At 34.7% G+C, this 20464-nt stretch overlaps 1 protein-coding gene across 1 annotated transcript in view; it reads left to right on the top strand.

Annotated features, from left to right (window-relative positions):
* The window catches only part of ATL1 (atlastin GTPase 1), a 110910-nt gene that overhangs the window by 73712 nt on the left and 16734 nt on the right, over nucleotides 1-20464 (top strand). The window contains exons 8-9 of the mRNA XM_074235999.1: nucleotides 12264-12402; nucleotides 17308-17435. Of these exons, the coding sequence (XP_074092100.1) occupies nucleotides 12264-12402; nucleotides 17308-17435 (267 nt within the window). The remainder of the gene's footprint in view (nucleotides 1-12263; nucleotides 12403-17307; nucleotides 17436-20464) is intronic.

Below are 20464 nucleotides of genomic sequence, written 5' to 3' on the forward strand. Positions count from 1 at the left end.
GGACTTATACAGAATAAGCAAAGGCAGGAAAACTGTACAGTGACAGCAGCATTATAAATTCAGAGTTCTTAAATGGGGCCCAAGTACCCTTTAGAGGTATTCTGGGTCCAACAGTTCAGACCTTTGGTGATATATGATATTGAAATAAAATGAAATACTCAGATATCATTTAGTGGTTAATAAAAGGAAAAGTACTTATCAATGTCAGGAGAAGAATATTCAACAAGGATAGATATTAAGGAATTAAGGTGGAGCCAAGATGGCAGAAAAAGGTAGGAACTCTCCTAAACATTCCCAAATTCCCCTCCAAATAACTCCAAATAACCTAAAAAACAAATTCTTGAGTGGCATAACCTACAAAAAGATGGAGTGAAATAATTTTCCAGTCCAAGACAACTTAGAGGTTTAGCAGGAAAGGTCTATTACACAAGAGTGAGAGTGGAGAGCACTGAACCAACATAGCTATACCTCAGTAAACTAGGAGCAGGCCCTGGTACAACTGTATCAACAGTTGCAATAGCTGCTTCTAGAGCTCTTAACCCACAGATAGTAAGGGGATCAAACAACTGGTAAGAAAAAAAATTAAAGGGTCCTTTAAGAAGATAAAGGGCCATAGGCTCTAATGCAATGCCCATATTCAAATCTGTATCACAGTCCCAAGGTAAGAAGCAGTACTAGCATACAAAGACTTATGGCCACAGAAGATTGAGGATTCTGGTCAAAGATCAAGAAAAGAGTACTTCTGACCATTGACAAACCAGAGCACAGGCCAGGAGAGAAATAAACAGACCTTTCCTTAGCTCACTGAAGAATTGAAAGCTTACAGGAGACCATAACTAGTTCTGAAAATAACTGTTCAAAAAATCTATAGCTTAGGACACTGTCTCCTTTACCTCAGAAGTAGAGCCTAACTCAAAAATAGACTGAGAAAATGAACCAAACAATAAAAAAGATCCTGACCATAGAAAGTTTACTATTTGAAATAAGGATGATCAAAACACAACCTCAGATGAGAACAAAGTCAAAACTACTACAAAGCCTTGAAGAAAATTGTAAATTAATCTCAGACCCAAAAAGAATTTTTGGAAGAAGCCAAAAAGGATTTTAAAAACAAAATAAGAGAGGTAGAGGGGGGAAATAGTAAAAGAAAGGAGGATGATACAAGGAACATGAAAAAAAGAGTCAATAAAGGGCAGTTAAGTGGCACAGTGGACAGAGCACTGGCCCTGGAGTCAGGAGGACCTGAGCTCAAATCCAGCCTCAGACATTTAATAATTACCTAGCTGTGTGACTTTGAGCAAGTTGTTTAACCCCGTTGCCTTGCAAAAACAAACAAACAAGCAAACAACAACAACAACAACAAAAAGTCAACAGACTGGTAAAGGAGATACCAAAAATACTGAAGAAAATAACACCTAGCCAGCACGTCCAAAACAGAGCTAAGATGACATCATGAAGCTAACATGCTTCTGGAACTTTTCCCTACACAAAGTTAAATGAAGCTTCTACATAGATATTAAAGCTAAAGATCCCACCAGAGAGAGAGAGAGAGAGAGAGAGAGAGAGAGAGAGAGAGAGAGAAAGAGACAGAGATAGAAAGAGAGACAGAGACAGAGAGAGAATTTCTCAACAATAGACATCCTAGAAGATCTTCAGTAAAGGTCTATCTCTCTGGGCATGGGAGGAGTGGGAAGGGAAAATAGACCCCAACTAGATAGGGAGGCTTCTAGCCACAGCAGCCCAGATCCTGGTTCTGCCAGCTAGCAGGTCAACAGGGTAGGTCCCAACACCAGGAAAAAGTCTTAGCCCTGGGGCAACAGATAGGACTGGATTGGGAACAAACTACTGCATAAGCAGAGCCTGAACATAAAGGAAGCAACAAACCTTTGCAAAGGCAAAATGTAGACTGCCTAGGCAACACTTTGACAAGTATCAGACCCCCAATCCCAGGACAAAAAGCTTAGAACTATACTCCCTATACCCAGGAGCAGAGCTCAAATATAAAAATGAGCAAAAAACCCAAAAGTGCTAACCATAGAAAATTACTATTCAGATAGAGATGAAAAATGCTATCTCAGAAGAAAGCAGTGACAGATTCCCTACATGAGAAGTCTCAAGGGAGTTTATGAATTTTGATTCAAATTCAAAACTTAACTGAAGAGCTTTAAAAAGATTTTAAAAATTGAAGAAGAGAGGGGAAAAAGAAAAATGAAAAAGAAGAAATGAGAGCGATACAGAACAATTATGAAAAATTGACCAAAGAAATTATCTCCTTTAAAAATAAAAGTAACCAACTGGAAAAAGAATTAACTCATCAAAAAATAAAACCAACTAGAAAAGGAATGAAACTCATCTAAAAGTCAAATTGACCAATTAAAAGGGAATGGAATGCAGCAAAAAGTAAAATTAACCAATAGGAAAAAACTCATTTAAAAGTAAAATTAGCCAACTAGAAAAGGAAACAAAATCTAAGTTAAAAAAATAAAACGCTAAAAATTAAAATTGGAAAAAAAGAGAAGTGAATGAATTTATAGCACATCAAGATTCCATCAAACAAAATCAAAAGACTGAAAAAAATTAAATAAAATGTAAAGTACGTTTTAGGAAAAACAAATGACTTGGAAAATAGATCCAAGAAAGAAAATTTATGAATTATTGGTCTACCTGAAAGCCTAGTCCAAAAAAAAGGATCCTGGAAAATATCTTTCAGGAAATTATAATGGAAAACTGTCTTAATATACTAGATCAAGAAGACAAAATAGTCTTTGAAAGAATATACAGAACACCCCCAGAAATAGACCCTCCCAATAAGAACTCCTAGGATTATCATAATCAAATTCCAGAATTCTCAAAGGAAAAAATATACCAAGTACCCAAAAAGAAGCAATTTTAAATACAATAGAAGCACAATCAGAATTACACAGGACTTAACAGTTTCAACATTAAAATATTAGAGAAACTGGAATAAAATATTTCAGAGGATAAAGAACCTTGAATTACAACCAAGAATCTACTACCCTGCAAAATTCAGCATATTCTGATAGGGAAAAAGATGAATTTCCAATGAAATAGAGGACTTCCAAAATTTTCTAATAAAAAGACCAGAACTTAAAAAAATTTCAGTCTTCAAATACAAGACTCAAGAGATACATAAAAAGATAAATGGAAAGGGGGAAAAAAACACTAGTCAAGATTAAATTTTATACGTTCCTACAAGGAAAGATAACACCTGTAACTCTTGAGAATTGTATTTTTCTTAGAATTGTTAAAAGGTTGAATATATTTGAAGGATTGTGCTTAGAGGATATGAGCATAAATGAGACATAAATTTGATGTTGATTATGAGGGTGATATTTCCTATAGAGGTGGAAGGAGGGAGAGTACTTAGAGGCTCTATACATAATTAAATCATGAAGTGAATGAACTTACTTTATTAGATACTTTAGTTAAGGTAGATTGTAGCACAATTGGGATAGAGGGTGGAAGTGTACTTAGAAGAGTTGGACATAAATAGATTAGGAAGTGATTTTGCTTTAAAACATACTTTATTAAACAAGGTTTATAGTGCTATGCTTGAAGAGCTAAAGGAAGAGAGGGAGAGAGGGAGAGAGTGAACTCAATACTTTGGTGGGGAAGATTGTAGGTCTATGGTTGTGGTACTATAGAGACAGAGGGAGAGTGTGTACTTAGAGGGACTGGACATGAAAAAATCAGGAAGCCATTTTGTTTTGCTTGATGCTTTGGCTACAATTAGAGGAAGTGTGTATGGGAGGGGGTGCATAAATGGTTCTTGAAATGATTTGGTTTTGCATAATGCTTTGACTCAAGGATAGTATATCCATGGAAAGTACTTAAAAAGAGAGGTGGTATAAATCAATTATAATTTGATGTGATTTATGACTCGAGTAGTATATTTCAAATAGGACAGAAAAGGGGAGTGAATATGAGGCAACGCTGCTTATTATCAATGAAGAAATCAGTCTTTGAAAATGACATTTCTATCAGATAGAAAATAACACCTGTTAAAGACAAAATAAGTAATGGTAAAAGAGGCACAAAAATCCACTGAGAAGAATTCCATAAAAGTCAAATAGAGGGGCAGCTAGGTGGCGTAGTGGATAAAGCACCGGCCTTGGAGTCAGGAGTACCTGAGTTCAAAGCAGTCTCAGACACTCAATAATTACCTAGCTGTGTGGCTTTGGGCAAGCCACTTAACGCCATTTGCCTTGCAAAAACCTAAAAAAAAAAGTCAAAAAGAAAAAGGTGTGCAAAAATTCATCAAAGAGAAGCTCTTGGGGCAGTGGACGGAGCACCAGCCCTGATGTCAGGAGGACCTGAATTCAAATTTTACTTCAGACCCTTAATATTACCTTGGCCAAGTCATTTAACCCCATTGCCTTACAAAAAGGAAAAAAAAAAGCATCTTAGACCAATTGGAAAAAGCAATCCAAAAGACAAATGAGTAGAAGAATACTTTAAAAAGCAGAATTGGCCAGCTGGAAAAGGAGATAAAAAAGCTCTCTGAAGAAAATATTTCTTTCAAATGTAGAATGGAACTAAAGGAAGCTGATGAATTTGCAAGAAACAATAAAACACAACCAAAAGAATGAAAAATTGGAAGAAAATATGAAATATCTCATTGGAAAAACAACTGACCTAGAAAATATCCAGGGGAGATCATTTAAAAATTATTGGGCTACTTGAAAGTCATGACCTGGAAAAGAGCCTAGGCTTTATCTTTCAATAAATAATACAGCAGAGGCCAGTTAGATGGCACAGTGAACACAGCACTGGCCCTAGAGTCAGGAGGACCTGAGTTTGGCCACAGATACTTAATAATTACCTAGCTGTGTGACCTTTGGGCATGTCACTTAACTCTTGCAAAAAAAGAAAGAAAGAAAGAAAGAATACATCAAAATTGCCCTGAGATCCTAGAAGCAGTGGGTAAAATAGAAATTTAGAGAATCCACTGATCACATCCTGAAAGAGATCCCAAAAGAAAAACTTCCAGGAATATTATAGCCAAATTCTAAAATTCCCAAATCATAGAGAAAATACTGCAAAAGCAGCCAGAAAGAAACAATTCAGTTACCATGGTGCTACAGTCAGGATTACACAGGATCTGGTAGCATCTACATTAAGGGCTCATGCAGGACTTGGAATATGATATTCCAGAAGGCAAAAGAACTTGGTTTACAACTGAGAATCAATTACCCAACAAAACTGAACATCAGTGCAATAGAGGACTTTCAAGCTTTCCTGTTGAAATGACCAGAGCTGAACAGAAAGTTTGGTCTCTAAGTACAGGACCCAGGTGAAGCATAGAGAGGGTGGACAGGAAGGATTAATTATGAGGAACTTGATGTATGTATTCCTGTGTGTGTATTGCTGCATGGGAAGAAGATCCTGATAACTCATATGAACCTTTTTATTTATAAGAGCAAAAAAACTAGAAATTGTGGGAAAGCCCATCAATTGGGGAATGACTAAATAATCTGTGATATGATTATGGTGGAATATTATTGTGCTCGATGATTTTAGAAAAACACAGATTTGCACAAGATAATGAAATGTGAAATGAGTAGAACCAAGAGAACACTAAATAAAATAATAACAACATTGATCTGAAAACAACTTTGAGCAAAAAAGTCATCTTGACTCTTATTATAAATACCCAATTTAATTATATGGATCTTGAGAAAGAACTGATAAATATAAATCATGAGATACAAAATGATTTTACATATATAGATATAGATCTTTGTGTGTAATAGTAGTCAGGGAGGGGGAAAAAGAAATTTACATGATAACTTTATTATATAGTTTACTTGTTTGTTTGTTTGTTTATTTATTTATTTTTTTTGCAAGGCAATGGGGTTAAGTGGCTTGCCCAAGGTCACACAGTTAGGTAATTATTAAGTGTCTGAGGCTGGATTTGAACTCAGGTACTCCTGACTCAGGGCCAGTGCACTATCCACTGAGCCACCTAGCCACCCCACTTTATTATATATTTTAAAAAATATCAAATTGACTATAATAATTTGCCATTTCATGTGCAGTCATCTTTTTTAATTAACCTGTTATAGAAATTCTTATTTTATTCTATAAATTAAATTTTTTTAAATAAAAATTTAAAAATAAAAAGTTATAAAGGAAAGAAAAATCATAAGGGACTCAATAAAGTTAATTGCTTACACTCTTACATGTGAATATGATACTTGTGATGCCTAAGAACATCCTCATTATTAAGGTAGTTAGAAGGAATGTACATTGACAGAGATCATGGGTATGAGCTGAATATGATATGATAATATCTAAAAAAAATAGAAGAGGTGAAAGAAAAATGTAAGGGGAAAGGATGAGGTAAATGAATGAGGTAAATTATCTCACATAAAAGAGGCAGGAAGGAGCTTTTACAGTGGATGAAGGAGAAAAATAAGGGAGATAGAGAGCAATGTTTACAGCTTTCATCAGATTTGGCTCAAAGAGGGAATAACATTTCTTGAAAGATGAAGACTAGGCTTTTTTCCTGGTCATGACTTTCAGATAGCTCAATAATTTTTAAAGTTGGGTTGGGTATGGAAATCTGTTTTACCTTATAGGGAAGTAAGAGGGAATAAGGATAAGAGAAGGGGAGGGGGTAAATGGATAGAAGGGAATGTGGACTGGGGAAAACAGTAGTCAAAAGCAAAATATTTTTGAGAACAAATAGGATGAAAGAGTAGAAAAACAAGGGGAAAATACAGCTAATTATCCTGACTCTGAAAAATTTTACAGCAACTGTTTATGAAAAAATCCTTATTTCTCAAAAAAAAAAAAACCTGAGTCAAATGTATAAAAATAAGAACCATTCACTAGTTGATGAATAGACAGTTTTCAGGTGATATAATCAATCATCCACAGTCAGAAGAAAAATACTCTAAATAACTATTGATTAAAGAAATACAAATTAAAACAAGTCTGAGGTACCATCTCACACTGATCAGATGGCTAATATGACAGAAAAGGAAAATGCTAAATGTTGGAGGAGTGTGAGAAAATTAAGTCACTTATGCAGGGGCAGGGAACCTCTGGCCTGAGGGCCATATTTAACTGATTTTACCAAGGCAACTACAGGTGGGGCTCTAAATTCAATAAATCTAGAAGTTTTTTAGGAGTGAATTAATTAAATGTTTGTTCAGCTATAGCTTGAAAATGATGTTATAAATATTCAAATGGTCATTGGCAGAAAAACGTTTCCCACTACGGCCCTAATGCAGTGTTGGTGGTGTTGTGAACTATTTCAACCATTCTGGAAAGCAATTTGGTACTAGACACCAAAAGGACTATAAAAATTGTGCACATCTTTTGACCTAGCAATATCACTACTAGATCTATATCCCGAAGAGATAAAATGAAAACAGTTTGGAAGGAAATATATAATTAGTAATCATAACTATGAATGTGAATGGGATGAACTCACCAATATAATGAAAGTGAATACTAAAATGGATTAGAAACTAGAATCCAACAATATGTTGTTCCCTCACCCCCCAAAAAAACAAGACATTTGAAACACAAAAGATATAGAGAGTTAAAAATAAAGGTTTAGGATAAAATCAATTATATTTCAGCTAAAGAAAAAAGGCAAGAGCAGTAATTTCAAACAAAGCAAAAGCAAAAACAAATTTAATTATAGGATATAAAAAGGGAACTATATCCTGGTAAAATATACCATAGACAATGCACTAGCATCAATATTAAACATGCATCCATTCATATACCAGCTTTTACTGTTGCACATTTCCTAGAACACAATAATATTCCATCACAATCATGTACAATAACTTATTCAGCCGTTCTCTAACTGATGAACATCCCCTCAATTTCCAATTCTTCACCACTACAAGAGCTGCTATAAACATTTTTGTACATATTGGTCCTTTTCTCTTTTTTTTGTCTCTCTGGGGTACCTAGTAGTGGTTGTTTGGTCAAAGGATATGCAAATTCTAGTGCCCTTTGGGAATAGTTTTGAAATTACTCTCTAGAATGGTGGAGTTAGTTTATAACTCTACCAATAGTGCATTAGTGTTCCCAGTGTTCCCATTTCCCCTCAAAACTCATCATTTTTCTTTTCTGTCACAGAAGTCAATCTGATGAGTATGGTGTGGTATCTCAGAGTAGTTTTAATTGCATTTCTCTAATCAATAGTAATTTAGAACATTTTTTCATATAGCTATAGATAGCTTTGTTTACTTCATCTAAAAACAGCCTGTTTATATCCTTTGATCACTTATCAAATGATTAATGGTTCTTGTTTCAACCATGGGATTCAGTTTTCAATATATTTGAGAAGTTAGCTATTTATCAAGAGAAACTTGCTGTAATTTTTTGCCCCATTTATCCTATACTCTTTCCTTTCATCTTGTCCATTCTCAAATGCATTTTGCTTTTGACTTTTATCTCTGCCAAATCACCCTCCTTTATATCACTTTCCTCTTATCCCATTTCCTACCTGTTTTCTTGTATGATAAGCTAAGTTTTTATACCCAACTGAGTGTTTGTTATTTCCACGTTAAGGCAATTACAATGAGAGAGTAAGGTTCGTGTGTTCCCTCACATATTTCCCTTCTTCCCCTTCACTATAAAAGCTCTTTCAAATCTCTTTTATGTCAGATAATTTACCCCACTTGCTTTTCTATTAGGGAATAATAGTAATCCTTTCCTTTTCTCCCAGTATATTTCTATTTTTCACCCCTTAATTTTTTTAGATAATCATCCATCATATTGATGGATACCCATGTTTTCTGTCTTAGTATTCTCCTAATTTCCCTAATAATGAGAAAGTTTTAGGATTTACTAGTATCATTTGCCTGTGTTGGAATGTGAACAGTTTAATTCTATTGAATCCCTAATGATTTTGCTTTCATGTTTTACCTTCTATTTATCGCTGATCTTTTTTTTTATCAAGAATGCTTGAAAATCCTTTATTTCATTGAATATCCATTTTTCCCACTGAAGGATTATACTCAGTTTTGCCAGTTAGGTGTTTCTTGCTTGTAATCCTAGCTCTTTTGCCTCCAAAATATCATATTCCAAACCCTCCGGTCCTTTACTATAGAAGCTGATAAATTTTGTATTATCCTGACTACAACTTCATTATATTTGAATTGCCTCTGTCTTTCTTGCAATATTTTCTCCTGGACCTGGGAGTTCTGGAATTTGGCTATAATTTTCCTGGGAGCTTTCATTTGGAGATCTCTTTCAGAAGGTGATTTGTATTTTACCCCCTGGCTCTTGAAAGATGATGTCTAAATGTCTAAGCTCTTTTTTTGATCAGGGCTTTCAGGTAGCCAATAATTCTTAAATTATCTTCCCTCAGTTTTTTTTCCCAAAGTCAGTTGTTTTCCAGTTAGATATTTCACATTTTATTCTATTTTTTCATTACTTTTATCTTGTTTATTGTGCTGTGATAACTCATAGAGTCATTAGCTTTCACTTAGATAATTCTAATTTTTAGGAATTATTTTCTTCGATAAGTTTTGCTCTTCCTTTTCCTTTTGACCAATTCTACTTTTTTTTTTTTAGGCTTTCTTTTTTTAGCAAGGCAATGGGGTTAAGTGGCTTGCCCAAGGCCACACAGCTAGGTAATTATTAAGTGTCTAAGGCCGGATTTCAACTCAGGTACTCCTGACTCCAGGGCCAGTACTCTATCCACTGCTCCACCTAGCCACCCCCAATTCTACTTTTTAAGAAGCTCTCTTATTCAGTGAATTTTTGTGCCTCTTTTTCCATTTTGCCAATTCTGCTTTTCAAGGCATTCTTCTTTTAGATTTTTGTGCCTCTTTTACCATTTGGCCTACTCTATAATGTAAGGTATGATTTTCTTCAGTATATTTTATGCCTCCTCTGCCAAACTTGATTCCTTTTGTGTGTGTGTGTGTGTGATTTTCTTACATCATTCTCTTTTTTCTTCCCATTTTTTTTCTCTCTCTTTCTTGATTTTTAAAATCCTTTATGATTTTAAAGGCCTGAGACCAATTCTTCCATGTCCTGAGATAAATTCATATTTTTTCTTTAGAAGCTTTTTTGTTATTTTTATTTTTATTTAAGGCAATCGGGTTGTGACTTGCCCAAGGAAGAGATAGGCAATTATGAAGTATCTGAAGCTAGATTTGAACTCAAGTCCTCCTGATTCCAGGACTGGTGCTCTATCCACTGTGCTAGCCCCTTAGAAGCTTTTGATGTATTTTTTATTTTGTTGTCTTTTTCCAAGTTTGTATTTTGATCTTCTCTGTCACCATAGTAACTTTCTATAGTCATTATCTCTTTCTGTCATTTGCACATTTTTCCAGCCCATTTATTAACTTTTAATTCTTTGCTAAGGTGGGGCTCTGCTTATGGAGTGGAGGGAGCACTGTCCCAAGCTTCAGGTTTTTTGTGCAGCTGTTTTCAGAGATACTTCTGGGTACCTGTAAGTTTTCACTTCTTCCAAAGTGGTGTGATCTAGGGAGAGATGTATTTACTATTTTCTTGCCCTACACTTTTATCTGTGAGCAACCATGCAAACATTCTTTTCTGCCATTGACCTTTGACCTTGGTCCCATCTCCCTATGGCTGCAAGCTCTGATATGCGAAGGCTTCTCCTTGCCCTGGGAATGAGACCCTGAATTCTGACTCAAATCCAAGTATGTTTAAGGCAATAGAGACCTGCTCCTGGGACCAGCAAAGGGACTTCTGTGTGATATTCATCTGACCACTTGTCTGACCTCCTTACTATCTATGAACTGAGAAGTCCAGCAACTGCCAATGCCACTGCTGATTCAGTCACCCCCAAGACCTACTGCAGGTTTAATGGGACACAGCCTATACTGGAGTGTACCCCACTCTTACCCTGGTGCAACGGACCTTTTTTGACTACCTTCTAAGTTATCTTGGGCTTGAAAATTATTTTACCTTGTCCTTTTGTGGGTTCTGCTGTTCTAGAATTTTTTGAGATATTATTTAAAATTGTTCAAAGGGGTTTTGGGGGGGAGCTTAGGCAAGTTCCTGCCTTTTCTCCACCATCTTGGCTCAGCCCCTCAGGAAAGAAAACAATCGACCAATTTCCTTAATGATATTAATGCAGAATTTTTAAATAAATAAAATTTTTTCTAAAAATGAAAAGTAGTAGCAATCTAAAACTAAGAGCAAGCATTATCTGTAAGAGGGATAAATTAGAAGCCTTCCCAATAAGATCAAGGGTAAAGCAAGAATGTCCATTATCACCACTTTTATTCAAAATTGTATTAGAAATGCTAGTTATAGCAATAAGTAAAATAAATTAAAGGAATAAAAATAGGCAATCATACTCATCTTTTAAATGATATGATATTTAGAGGACCCCAGAGAATCAACTAAAAAACTAATTGAAACAATCAACAATTGTAAAAAAGTTGCAGGAAATTAAATAATTTCCATTCAACCCATTAACATTTCTATATATTACCATAAAAACTGAACAGGAAGAGATAGAAAGAGAAATTTCATTTAAAATAGCTGCAGATAATATAAAATATTTGGAAGTCTCCTTGACAAGATTCACCTAGGGATTATATGAACACAATTACAAAATACTTTTCACACAAATAAACACAGATATAAACAACTGAAGAAATATTAATTGTTCACGGGTAGGTTAAGCTAATACAACAGAAATTATGATTCCACCTAAATTACTTCTTCAGTACCATATCAATTAAAGCTACCAAGTTCCAAGTGCAAAATATCACCAAATTCTTATGAAATTAAAGACAGTGGAATATTATTGTGATAGGATACTATTACATTATAAAAATGACAAGTAAGATAGTTTTTTTGTTTGTTTGGGGTTTTTTTTTTCACTTTTTGCAAGGCAATGGGGTTAAGTGGCTTGCCCAAGGCCACACAGCTAGGTAATTATTAAGTGTCTGAGGTCAAATTTGAACTCAGGCCCTCCTGACTCCAGGGCTGGTGCTCTATCCACTGCATCACCTAGCAGCCCCTAAGTAAGATAGTTTTAGGAAAGCTGGGAAGGACTTATATGAACTGATTCAAAAGGCACAGTTAAATGCAAAGGATGTTCTGGCACGAATTAAAATTAGTTCATAAGAGCCAACTTTGTTCATTATGAGCATTTATACCTTGAAAATCTTCATAGTCTACAGATCAGGATTTGAGTTATTGTTTTGTTGATTGCCTAGATTAAATTTAAAATTGTGTCCTGCATTTTCATGGGAGTTAAATGTCAGGATGGTTTATTTCAGGTCTCAGGGAACCAGCATGAAGAACTGCAGAATGTACGAAAGCATATCCATTCCTGTTTCACCAACATATCCTGTTTTCTACTACCTCATCCTGGTCTAAAAGTTGCCACCAATCCAAATTTCAATGGAAAACTCAAAGGTCTGTAGTAATGTGAACATGATTACAGATGTAAATTTGACTTTGTAATTTCTACCTACTAGGCATCCCAATTAGTTTCATTGCTGTTGGCTTCCATTGGAATTATAGAAGTGACAAAAGATTGTAAAATATCTGTGAATCTATAACCCATTGCTAGAGTCTATTTATGTAAATTTTCTACCAAGCTTTGTTGAAGTTAGATAGCCACAAGAAATGGAAGAATGAATCATGTCAAAAAAAAAATGAATCATGTCCTATATTATAGCTAAGAATTAATAAACTTGGTTTGCATCTAAATTCATTTGAGAAAAGTTACTTAACATAGTGATTCATTTTAATCAAAAAGGAAAGACTGATACTTGTCAAGGGAATATTATATAAATTGGCTAATTATTGATCCACACAGAAAAATATTACATAACTATTAAATGCAGACTTTTTCAAACAGATACCAAAAAGCTAAATTATTGAATTAAAGGAAAAAATTTTTTTAAGATTCATAAATCTGCAAAGAAAAAGGGGAAAGATTATATTAAATCCTAGTAACCAGTTATCTGTTTATTTTATAGTTGGCCAAAGGATAAAATAATAATAATGATAATAATAATAATTAACATTTACATAGTTAGTACCTACTATGTATTAGACACTATGCCAACCACTTTCCATATATTATCTTATGCTATCTTCATAACAACCCTGGAAAGTTGTTGCTATTATTATCTACATTTTATAGATGAGAAAACAGAGGCAAACAGAATTTAAGTGATTTGTCCATAGTTATACAGCTCCTCGAATCTGAGGCCTGATTTGAACTCCAGGTGCTCCATGTACTTTAGCCACTATACCAGTAAAAAAAACCCTTCTTAAATTTTTTGTTTGGAACGCCAGATTTTAAACTAATCTGCTCTATTTACATATTTGTTTCCTTATTGCTATGACCTGTTTGCATTATGGTACATGGAGTTCGGTGTTGTTCTATGGCAAAGGACATTTCTGGACAATAACTTTAAAATAATTTCTTAAAAAACATTGTTGTAAATAAAAACTTGACAAAGATCAGAGCAACTAGCAGGTTTATGTACTCTTTTACCCTAAGCTCATAGATCTTTTTTTCACATATATCTCTTACTAACTTTGATAGAAGATAGAAATCAGCACTGCTCCTTTATAAGCATAATTACCAGGTATTACTCTGGAGTGAAAGTAGCTGAACTCTCACTATATTGCTAAGACTCTGGTTGGCCTCTATTCTCCATCTCCTTCTCTTCCACATTAGGGAATGGATGAGGACCCTCAAAATAAAGAAGCCACACATAGCTAGAACAAGGAACTTGGGATAAACCCAATGATCCTTGCCCTTCCATCTTAAAAAAAAAGTTTAAAAAGCACAGGTTATAATGAAAATCACATATAGCTCTTAGGCTTTCCAGGCAAGAATTGAAATCTAATCACTAGGACAAGAGCATTTTCCCCCTAGATGCTGGCTTATATTCCCTTTCCCAGGTATGAATTAATTATATTAATTATATAGATAAACATTAATTTTATATATATATATATATACAATTAATTATATATAAACATTTATAATTGAACATGAATACAGAAAGCAAAGTACAGAAAAAGTAGGGCAAAAAATAATAAATAAATAGTTAAAATAAAGAGCAGTGAAATTACTTGGAGAATCCTATTAACAAATAAACAGGAAACAAGAACTGAGAGACTAAAAACCTTTCAAAGCTGGCAACTGACATCATCAGTCTAAAATCCTTGTTTCAATTGGTATAACACTTTTTTCCATGTTTGACCAAGCAGACATTTTGTCAACTTCTCAAAAGTCTCTTTCATTGTCCTCCTTTATCCAATAGCAGGCTGGCTATATGTGGGTCTCTTATAGTCTGTTCCACTATCCTTATATACTCTTTTGGCTTGTCTGTATGCTATGTTGTCCTTTTTGTTTTGTTTTGTTTTTGCAAGGAAATGAGGTTAAGTGACTTGCCCAAGGTCATACAGCTAGGTAATTATTAAGTGTTTAAGGCCACATTTGAACTCAAGTCCTCCAGACTCCAATCCAGTGCCCTATCCACTATGCCATCTAGCCGTCCCTTCTTTTTTTTAAATCTCTCTATTGAAGATTATGTCTTTTTCAAAATTCCCAGGTTTGACCAAAGTCAAGAGTCAAAGATTAAAATAATCTCTCTGAACTACAAATTCAAGAATGCCAGTCAATTCTTGAACTCTATTACCAGTACATTTTATTTCACTTATTAAAAATATTATTTTGTCAATATGTTTTGTTTTAAATTACCTTTATATCTGAATACATTTATCTCCTTCCCCTACTCTTATAAGATTTTTTAAAGTAGTTCAGCAAAACCAATCAATATATCAGTCATGTATGACATTGTATATAATATTCCACATATTGAGTCTCTTAATCTAACAAATAAGGGAGGAAGGTATATTTTATCCATTATTCTCTGAGATGAAGCTAGATTATTATAATTATATGTCATTCAGTTTTAGCTTTTTTGAATTTTCTTTTTGTACTGTTACAGTTATTATACAATTATATGTATAATATTTTTGATTCTGCTTACATCATTCTGTATTAGTTCCTTCTGTTTCTCTGACTTCTTCATAAATGTTTCTGACACTGTAGTAATACTCCACAAACCACATTTTCATGTATCACCCTTTTTTAGTCACTCACCATTTGATGGATATTTAGATGCTTTGCTTCCAGTTTTTTTGCTCACAGACACACACACACACAGACACACATACACACACACACACATGCACGCACATTCTGAACTACACATATTTTGATGCATAAAGAATCTGTCTGTGTTTGACCTCAGATCATATCCTTTGCATTAGGATCTCTGGGTAAAAGGGTACAACTTTTAAATGATGACTACATTTAATAGGGAAAAATAGTTGTTGGGAACATCTTATTTTCAATAACAAGATACTATTATTTTCACTACTACCTACAAAAACACTAAGGTAAGAGTAGAGATTCTGATACAAAGCATATGTGTAATTATTTCAGTATGTTTGTATTAAAATGTTTTTAAAAAGGAAACTTCCAGGACTAAAATTTCTTTTTCTTCAGTGTAATTTAATTGATCAAAGAAGTAGAAATAATAGATTATCTTTAGTTTTAAAAGGATTTTAAAATTTAACATGTAAAGTTTTGTTGCCGATGGGATTTTTCAGGTCACCAATTAAAGATAACTGAGAAACTAGGGTTACTGAAAGACGAAGAAATTCATGTGCTCTCTGCGATTTTAAAACTGCTTGGGATTTTATTACAAATTATTACAAAACAAACAGGTTAAAAGTCCTAGAAAAGCAGTAAGCACTTTAAGGATAGGCTAGTTGAAGTTTGAGTGAGAGTGAGAGAGAAGAGAGAGAGAGACAAAGACAGACAGACAGAGAGCCAGTATGCTCCACTCTGGGAGCATGTGATCTAGGAAGGAAGGAAGGATTCAGACATCCTGCAAGGTGGAAAAATAGAGTCAAGAAGAAGCAAGAAGGGGCAGGACTTCCTCTTAAATACACTTCTGTAGTAGGTTGGACAAAGGGTGGTGCTGGGGGGGGGGGGGTGCTAACACATGGGCCAGGTATTCTCCAATAGGAAGCAATGTACTGGTCCTTCCTGTCCCAAGGTATGTGACCTCTAAGTTCAACATGTCATTTCCTGTCATGCCAGTGTCACAGGGGCACTGAGGGCAAAAGGGGAAATCTCTTCCCCTTTACTATAATATACCAAAACTAGGTAGAAGATTGAAGGCTGGGGGTTGGGAAGAAAGAGACAGGATACGAATTTTACAATTAACAATGAGACAATAGAAATCAATTTACATCTCAAGAGCAAAGAGCTTTCCCCCCCTTTAGCAAGATTCCCAGATTTAACGGTATTAAAAGATTACAAAACTTGTTTCTGATTATAATTTTTCTACATTGGTAATTCTCTGCATTGCTATCAGCCTTTAATAAACTAAAAAAAAGAAAGAGCTAGTTAGAATAGATTAGTCAAATAGGTACTTAATTATGAACTTGTGAACTTTTACATCATTTCAGCATGATAGATTCATGAATTGATCAACAAAAAGTTTTCAAGAAGAGGAATACACAAAGAGAAAATTACTTGGGACACTAGTTTTTGTAGTAAAGTGTACTTAATTGTACATATTTAAGAAAAGAATGATCATAATAACTGAGAAAATTCCATTTAAAATATTAAAACCATACTTCTATTTACCTCAGAAAAGTGTAATAAAATTTAATTTACTAACATAAAAATTAATTTTTTTGAAAAATGATTAAAATGTTGGTATAACATACAAATTCATATTACTAATGAGATAGTGTTATTTCTAGAAGAAGTCATTGAATTCCAAAGTCACAATAATGCACATAATCCCACAGAATAATTTTACAACAGAATTTGTTATCTTGTGAGTGGACCCTAATGCGTGACCATAATATGTGAATTAAAGGTAATTGAATAATAAATATGGTAAGCAGGTATAAGTATATAATGGGGTGGAATTAAAGGACAAAATGGTGGAAAAAAATCAAATCCTAGATTTAGGAAGCTGAGAATTCTTCTCTATTCAATCTGGAATGAACTTCAAGTAGGAACTGGGATTTCAATTCAATTCAATGAATATTTATTGGTCACCTATCGATACAAAGACATTGTGGAGATACAAAGACGAAAAGTCACTCCCCTTCAAGAAGGGCATTCTATTAGAGCTGCTTAACTTATTTTATTAGAGTTACTTAAAGGAAGGAATTGAGAGTTTAAAAATTGTAACAGTGGTATTAGAGAGCATAAAAGCTGCATGGAAATTGTTTAAATAATGATGAACTTGTTTTTACTTATAGAAATAGATGATGAATTCATTAAGAACCTGGCAATTTTGATCCCTTGGCTACTTAGCCCTGAGAACCTAGATGTTAAAGAAATCAATGGAAATAAAATCACCTGCCGAGGTCTAGTGGAATATTTCAAGGTATTTGTTCCTCAATTCAAAGAATTTTTATTTCCTTTCATTTTATGTTGTTAAGTTTTCTTCATAATGTGAAGAATCAAAATTTGTGTTAATTATAGAGATTAATAAAGAGAAAATCTGGAGTGGGGCAAGGTGGAGGGAGAAGAAAAAAAGACTTCCAATGGAATCTTTGTAAAATTTGATTTTTAGAAACATTACTGGTCTTGTTTTCTTATTCTTTTATTGAGAAAAAGAATGAATGAATGAAAAAGCATTTATTGCATATGTATTATTCTTGCTCTTTTTCCTTTAATTTTCATTTACAGAAATTGAAAGATGATAATCTGGAGGTTGTCATCAACAATTTTTTTTAATTTTCCCAAATTTCTCCTTCCCAAATTCAATTTATGGTATTTATATATCTCCAGCTCTCCAAAATCATCTTCATAATTTCACTTAGCTTAAATTTTCAACTTGCTGCTTTTATATAGAAGTCAGAAATAGAGCTTGATTCAAAACTCTAACTAGCTGGATGACCTCAGACAAGTCACTTTATCTCTCTGGGCTTGATTATTTTCATTTGCAAAATGAGGGAATTGGATTAATTAAGAAAAATAATTTTTAAAGAGTTAATTGGGTCCTTAGATCCAGTTCAACCCTCTCATTTTAAAGATCAGAAATTCGAAGCACAGGCTCGGCTAGGTGGCGCAGTGGATAAGATCACTGGCCTTGGAGTCAGGAGTACCTGAGTTCAAATCCAGCCTCAGACACCTAATAATTACCTAGCCGTGTGGCCTTGGGCAAGCCACTTAACTCCATTGCCTTGAAAAATCTAAAAAAAAAAAAAAAATCGAAGCACAAAAAGGGGAGGTAAAGATCAAGATCACATAGTCAATAAATAATAGAATTGAGATTCAAACTCTACAAATTCATTTTTCTTTCCATTGCATAATCTTCTTTCTTTAAATCCTATGACCCTTATACTCAAATTTAGTATCAAATTCTACCTCCCTTTCCTCCCAAACCACCAGGGAGGTTATCAATTCTTACAGAAGAAAACTTTTCAGTACTGTTTGTCTTAGAAGGAATAACTGAGATGGAATGAAATAAAAAAATTATAGCAATATAGTAAACAATTTTTGGACATATCTCTAGTCTTTGCAGGAAGAGAGGCAATGAAAGAAGGTAGTCTAGATGTTTGATTTCATTGATGGAAGGAATCCTTCTATCAACACCGATCTGCAATTGTTTTGAAATTTATAAAGTTCCTGAAGATTTGTCCAGGTTCACACAGCCAAATTGAACCCAGCTCTCTCTTTTTTTTAAAGGATTTTGCAAGGCAGTTGGGGTTAAGTGGCTTGCCCAAGGCCACACGGCTAGATAATTATTAAATGTCTGAGGCCGGATTTGAACTCAGGTACTTCTGACTCCAGGGCTGGTGCTCTATCCACTGTGCCACCTAGCTGACCTAACCCAGCTCTTTTTTGACTCTGAGGTCAACTATTTATTATCATGTTGTTTATGGGTTTAAGCATATATAGAGACTCAGAAGGAAGTCTGAATACTTAATCATTTTTCATCACTCACAGTAATTTGTTGTTCAGACTTTCAGTTGCATCTGACCATGTCCAACTGTCCATGGGGTTTTCTTGGCAAAGATACTGGAGCGACTTGTCATTTCTTCCTCCAGTTTTATGCTGGCAGGAGTGAAGCACCTTGCCCAGGGTCATACAGCTAACTAGTAAGGGACTGAGGTCAAATTAGAACTCTGATCTTTCTGACTCCAGACCCAGTAGTCTAACCACTGCACTGATGTGGGAGAAATTGGTGGGGCCATCATAAAGATGAGAGCTCTGGAAAGGGAACAATTCACAGAGTGACCCTAGAAGGTCGGAAAGCTCAGAATTTTTATTTTACAAGCCTTCAAAGTCCACAGGTTAAACTTTTTTCCTGGAGGGACAGTAAACTGCTTTAGGATAGGCTGAATAACAAAGATCTAGGCAAGAATGTCTGAGGGAAAGAGTGAAAGGAAAGCAGCCAGGAAACCTGACTGGGCTGAGACTGGAGTGAGTCTGGCCTGGGGAGTTTAGGTCAGACTTTTATAATCTGGTCCACTTCCTTTACAGGGAATAGTCAGGTAAAAGGGGATCCCACCCCCTCTACTTGACTGAGGTCAAGCATCCATTCTGAAAGGCAGGAAGCTGGAGGAGGGATAAGGATAAAGGGATGAGCTGAGGTGGCTCTTATATTAGTGAATTTACATTTACAATGAAGTTACATTGAACCAATATGAGGGAATTTACATCTGATTAAGGCCCATGCTGCTGAGGGAGTCTCAGAAAACATCAGACAAGCAAGAATAACATTTTCTTAATATTAAAAACTAGAGAGATATTTCTCCTTCTACACTACCACAGGGTAAAAAGCAGCCCAGGAAAATAGAAGCAAGAACTTTAATACAATTAGCAAGGAGGTTTCCTGGGTCTCATGAGCTTCTCTGTAAAAATCCCAAGACTTTTTATATTCTTGCCCACAGCCCACATTTGGACCACATAATCAATATACTTAGAGACTTTGGTTTGGCTCACAACAATTGTGAATATATGGAGATGAACTTAAACTCCATTTCAACTAGTGTCCAGGGGGTGGAGAGCCTGACTTGAAGTCAGGAATACTAATCTTTCTGAATTTAGATCTGACCTCAGACTGTTACTAATTGTGTGACCCTGAGAAATGACAATCCTGTTTACCTCAGTTTTCATCTGTAAAATGAACTGAAGAAATGGCAAACCACTCCAGTATCTTTGGGTTCTTGGAAAATTTCAAATGTGGTCATAACTGAAACAACTAACATCAACAACAAAACTTGTCCCACAGCAATATAATCATTGGGAAGAGTGAGCAAATACAAAATATGCTATTAGAGAGGTAAACATTTAGGCACTTTGAAGCTAGCTTGGGCTAGTTAATGCCATATTTCCACTTGGTATATTATTCAGCTGAATTCTCTGGGATGACCCCTCATTTCCAATTTCTATCTCAGCTATAAT

This window comes from Macrotis lagotis, chromosome 4 (genome assembly GCF_037893015.1).
Source record: "Macrotis lagotis isolate mMagLag1 chromosome 4, bilby.v1.9.chrom.fasta, whole genome shotgun sequence".
Taxonomy (NCBI): Eukaryota; Metazoa; Chordata; class Mammalia; order Peramelemorphia; family Peramelidae; genus Macrotis; species Macrotis lagotis.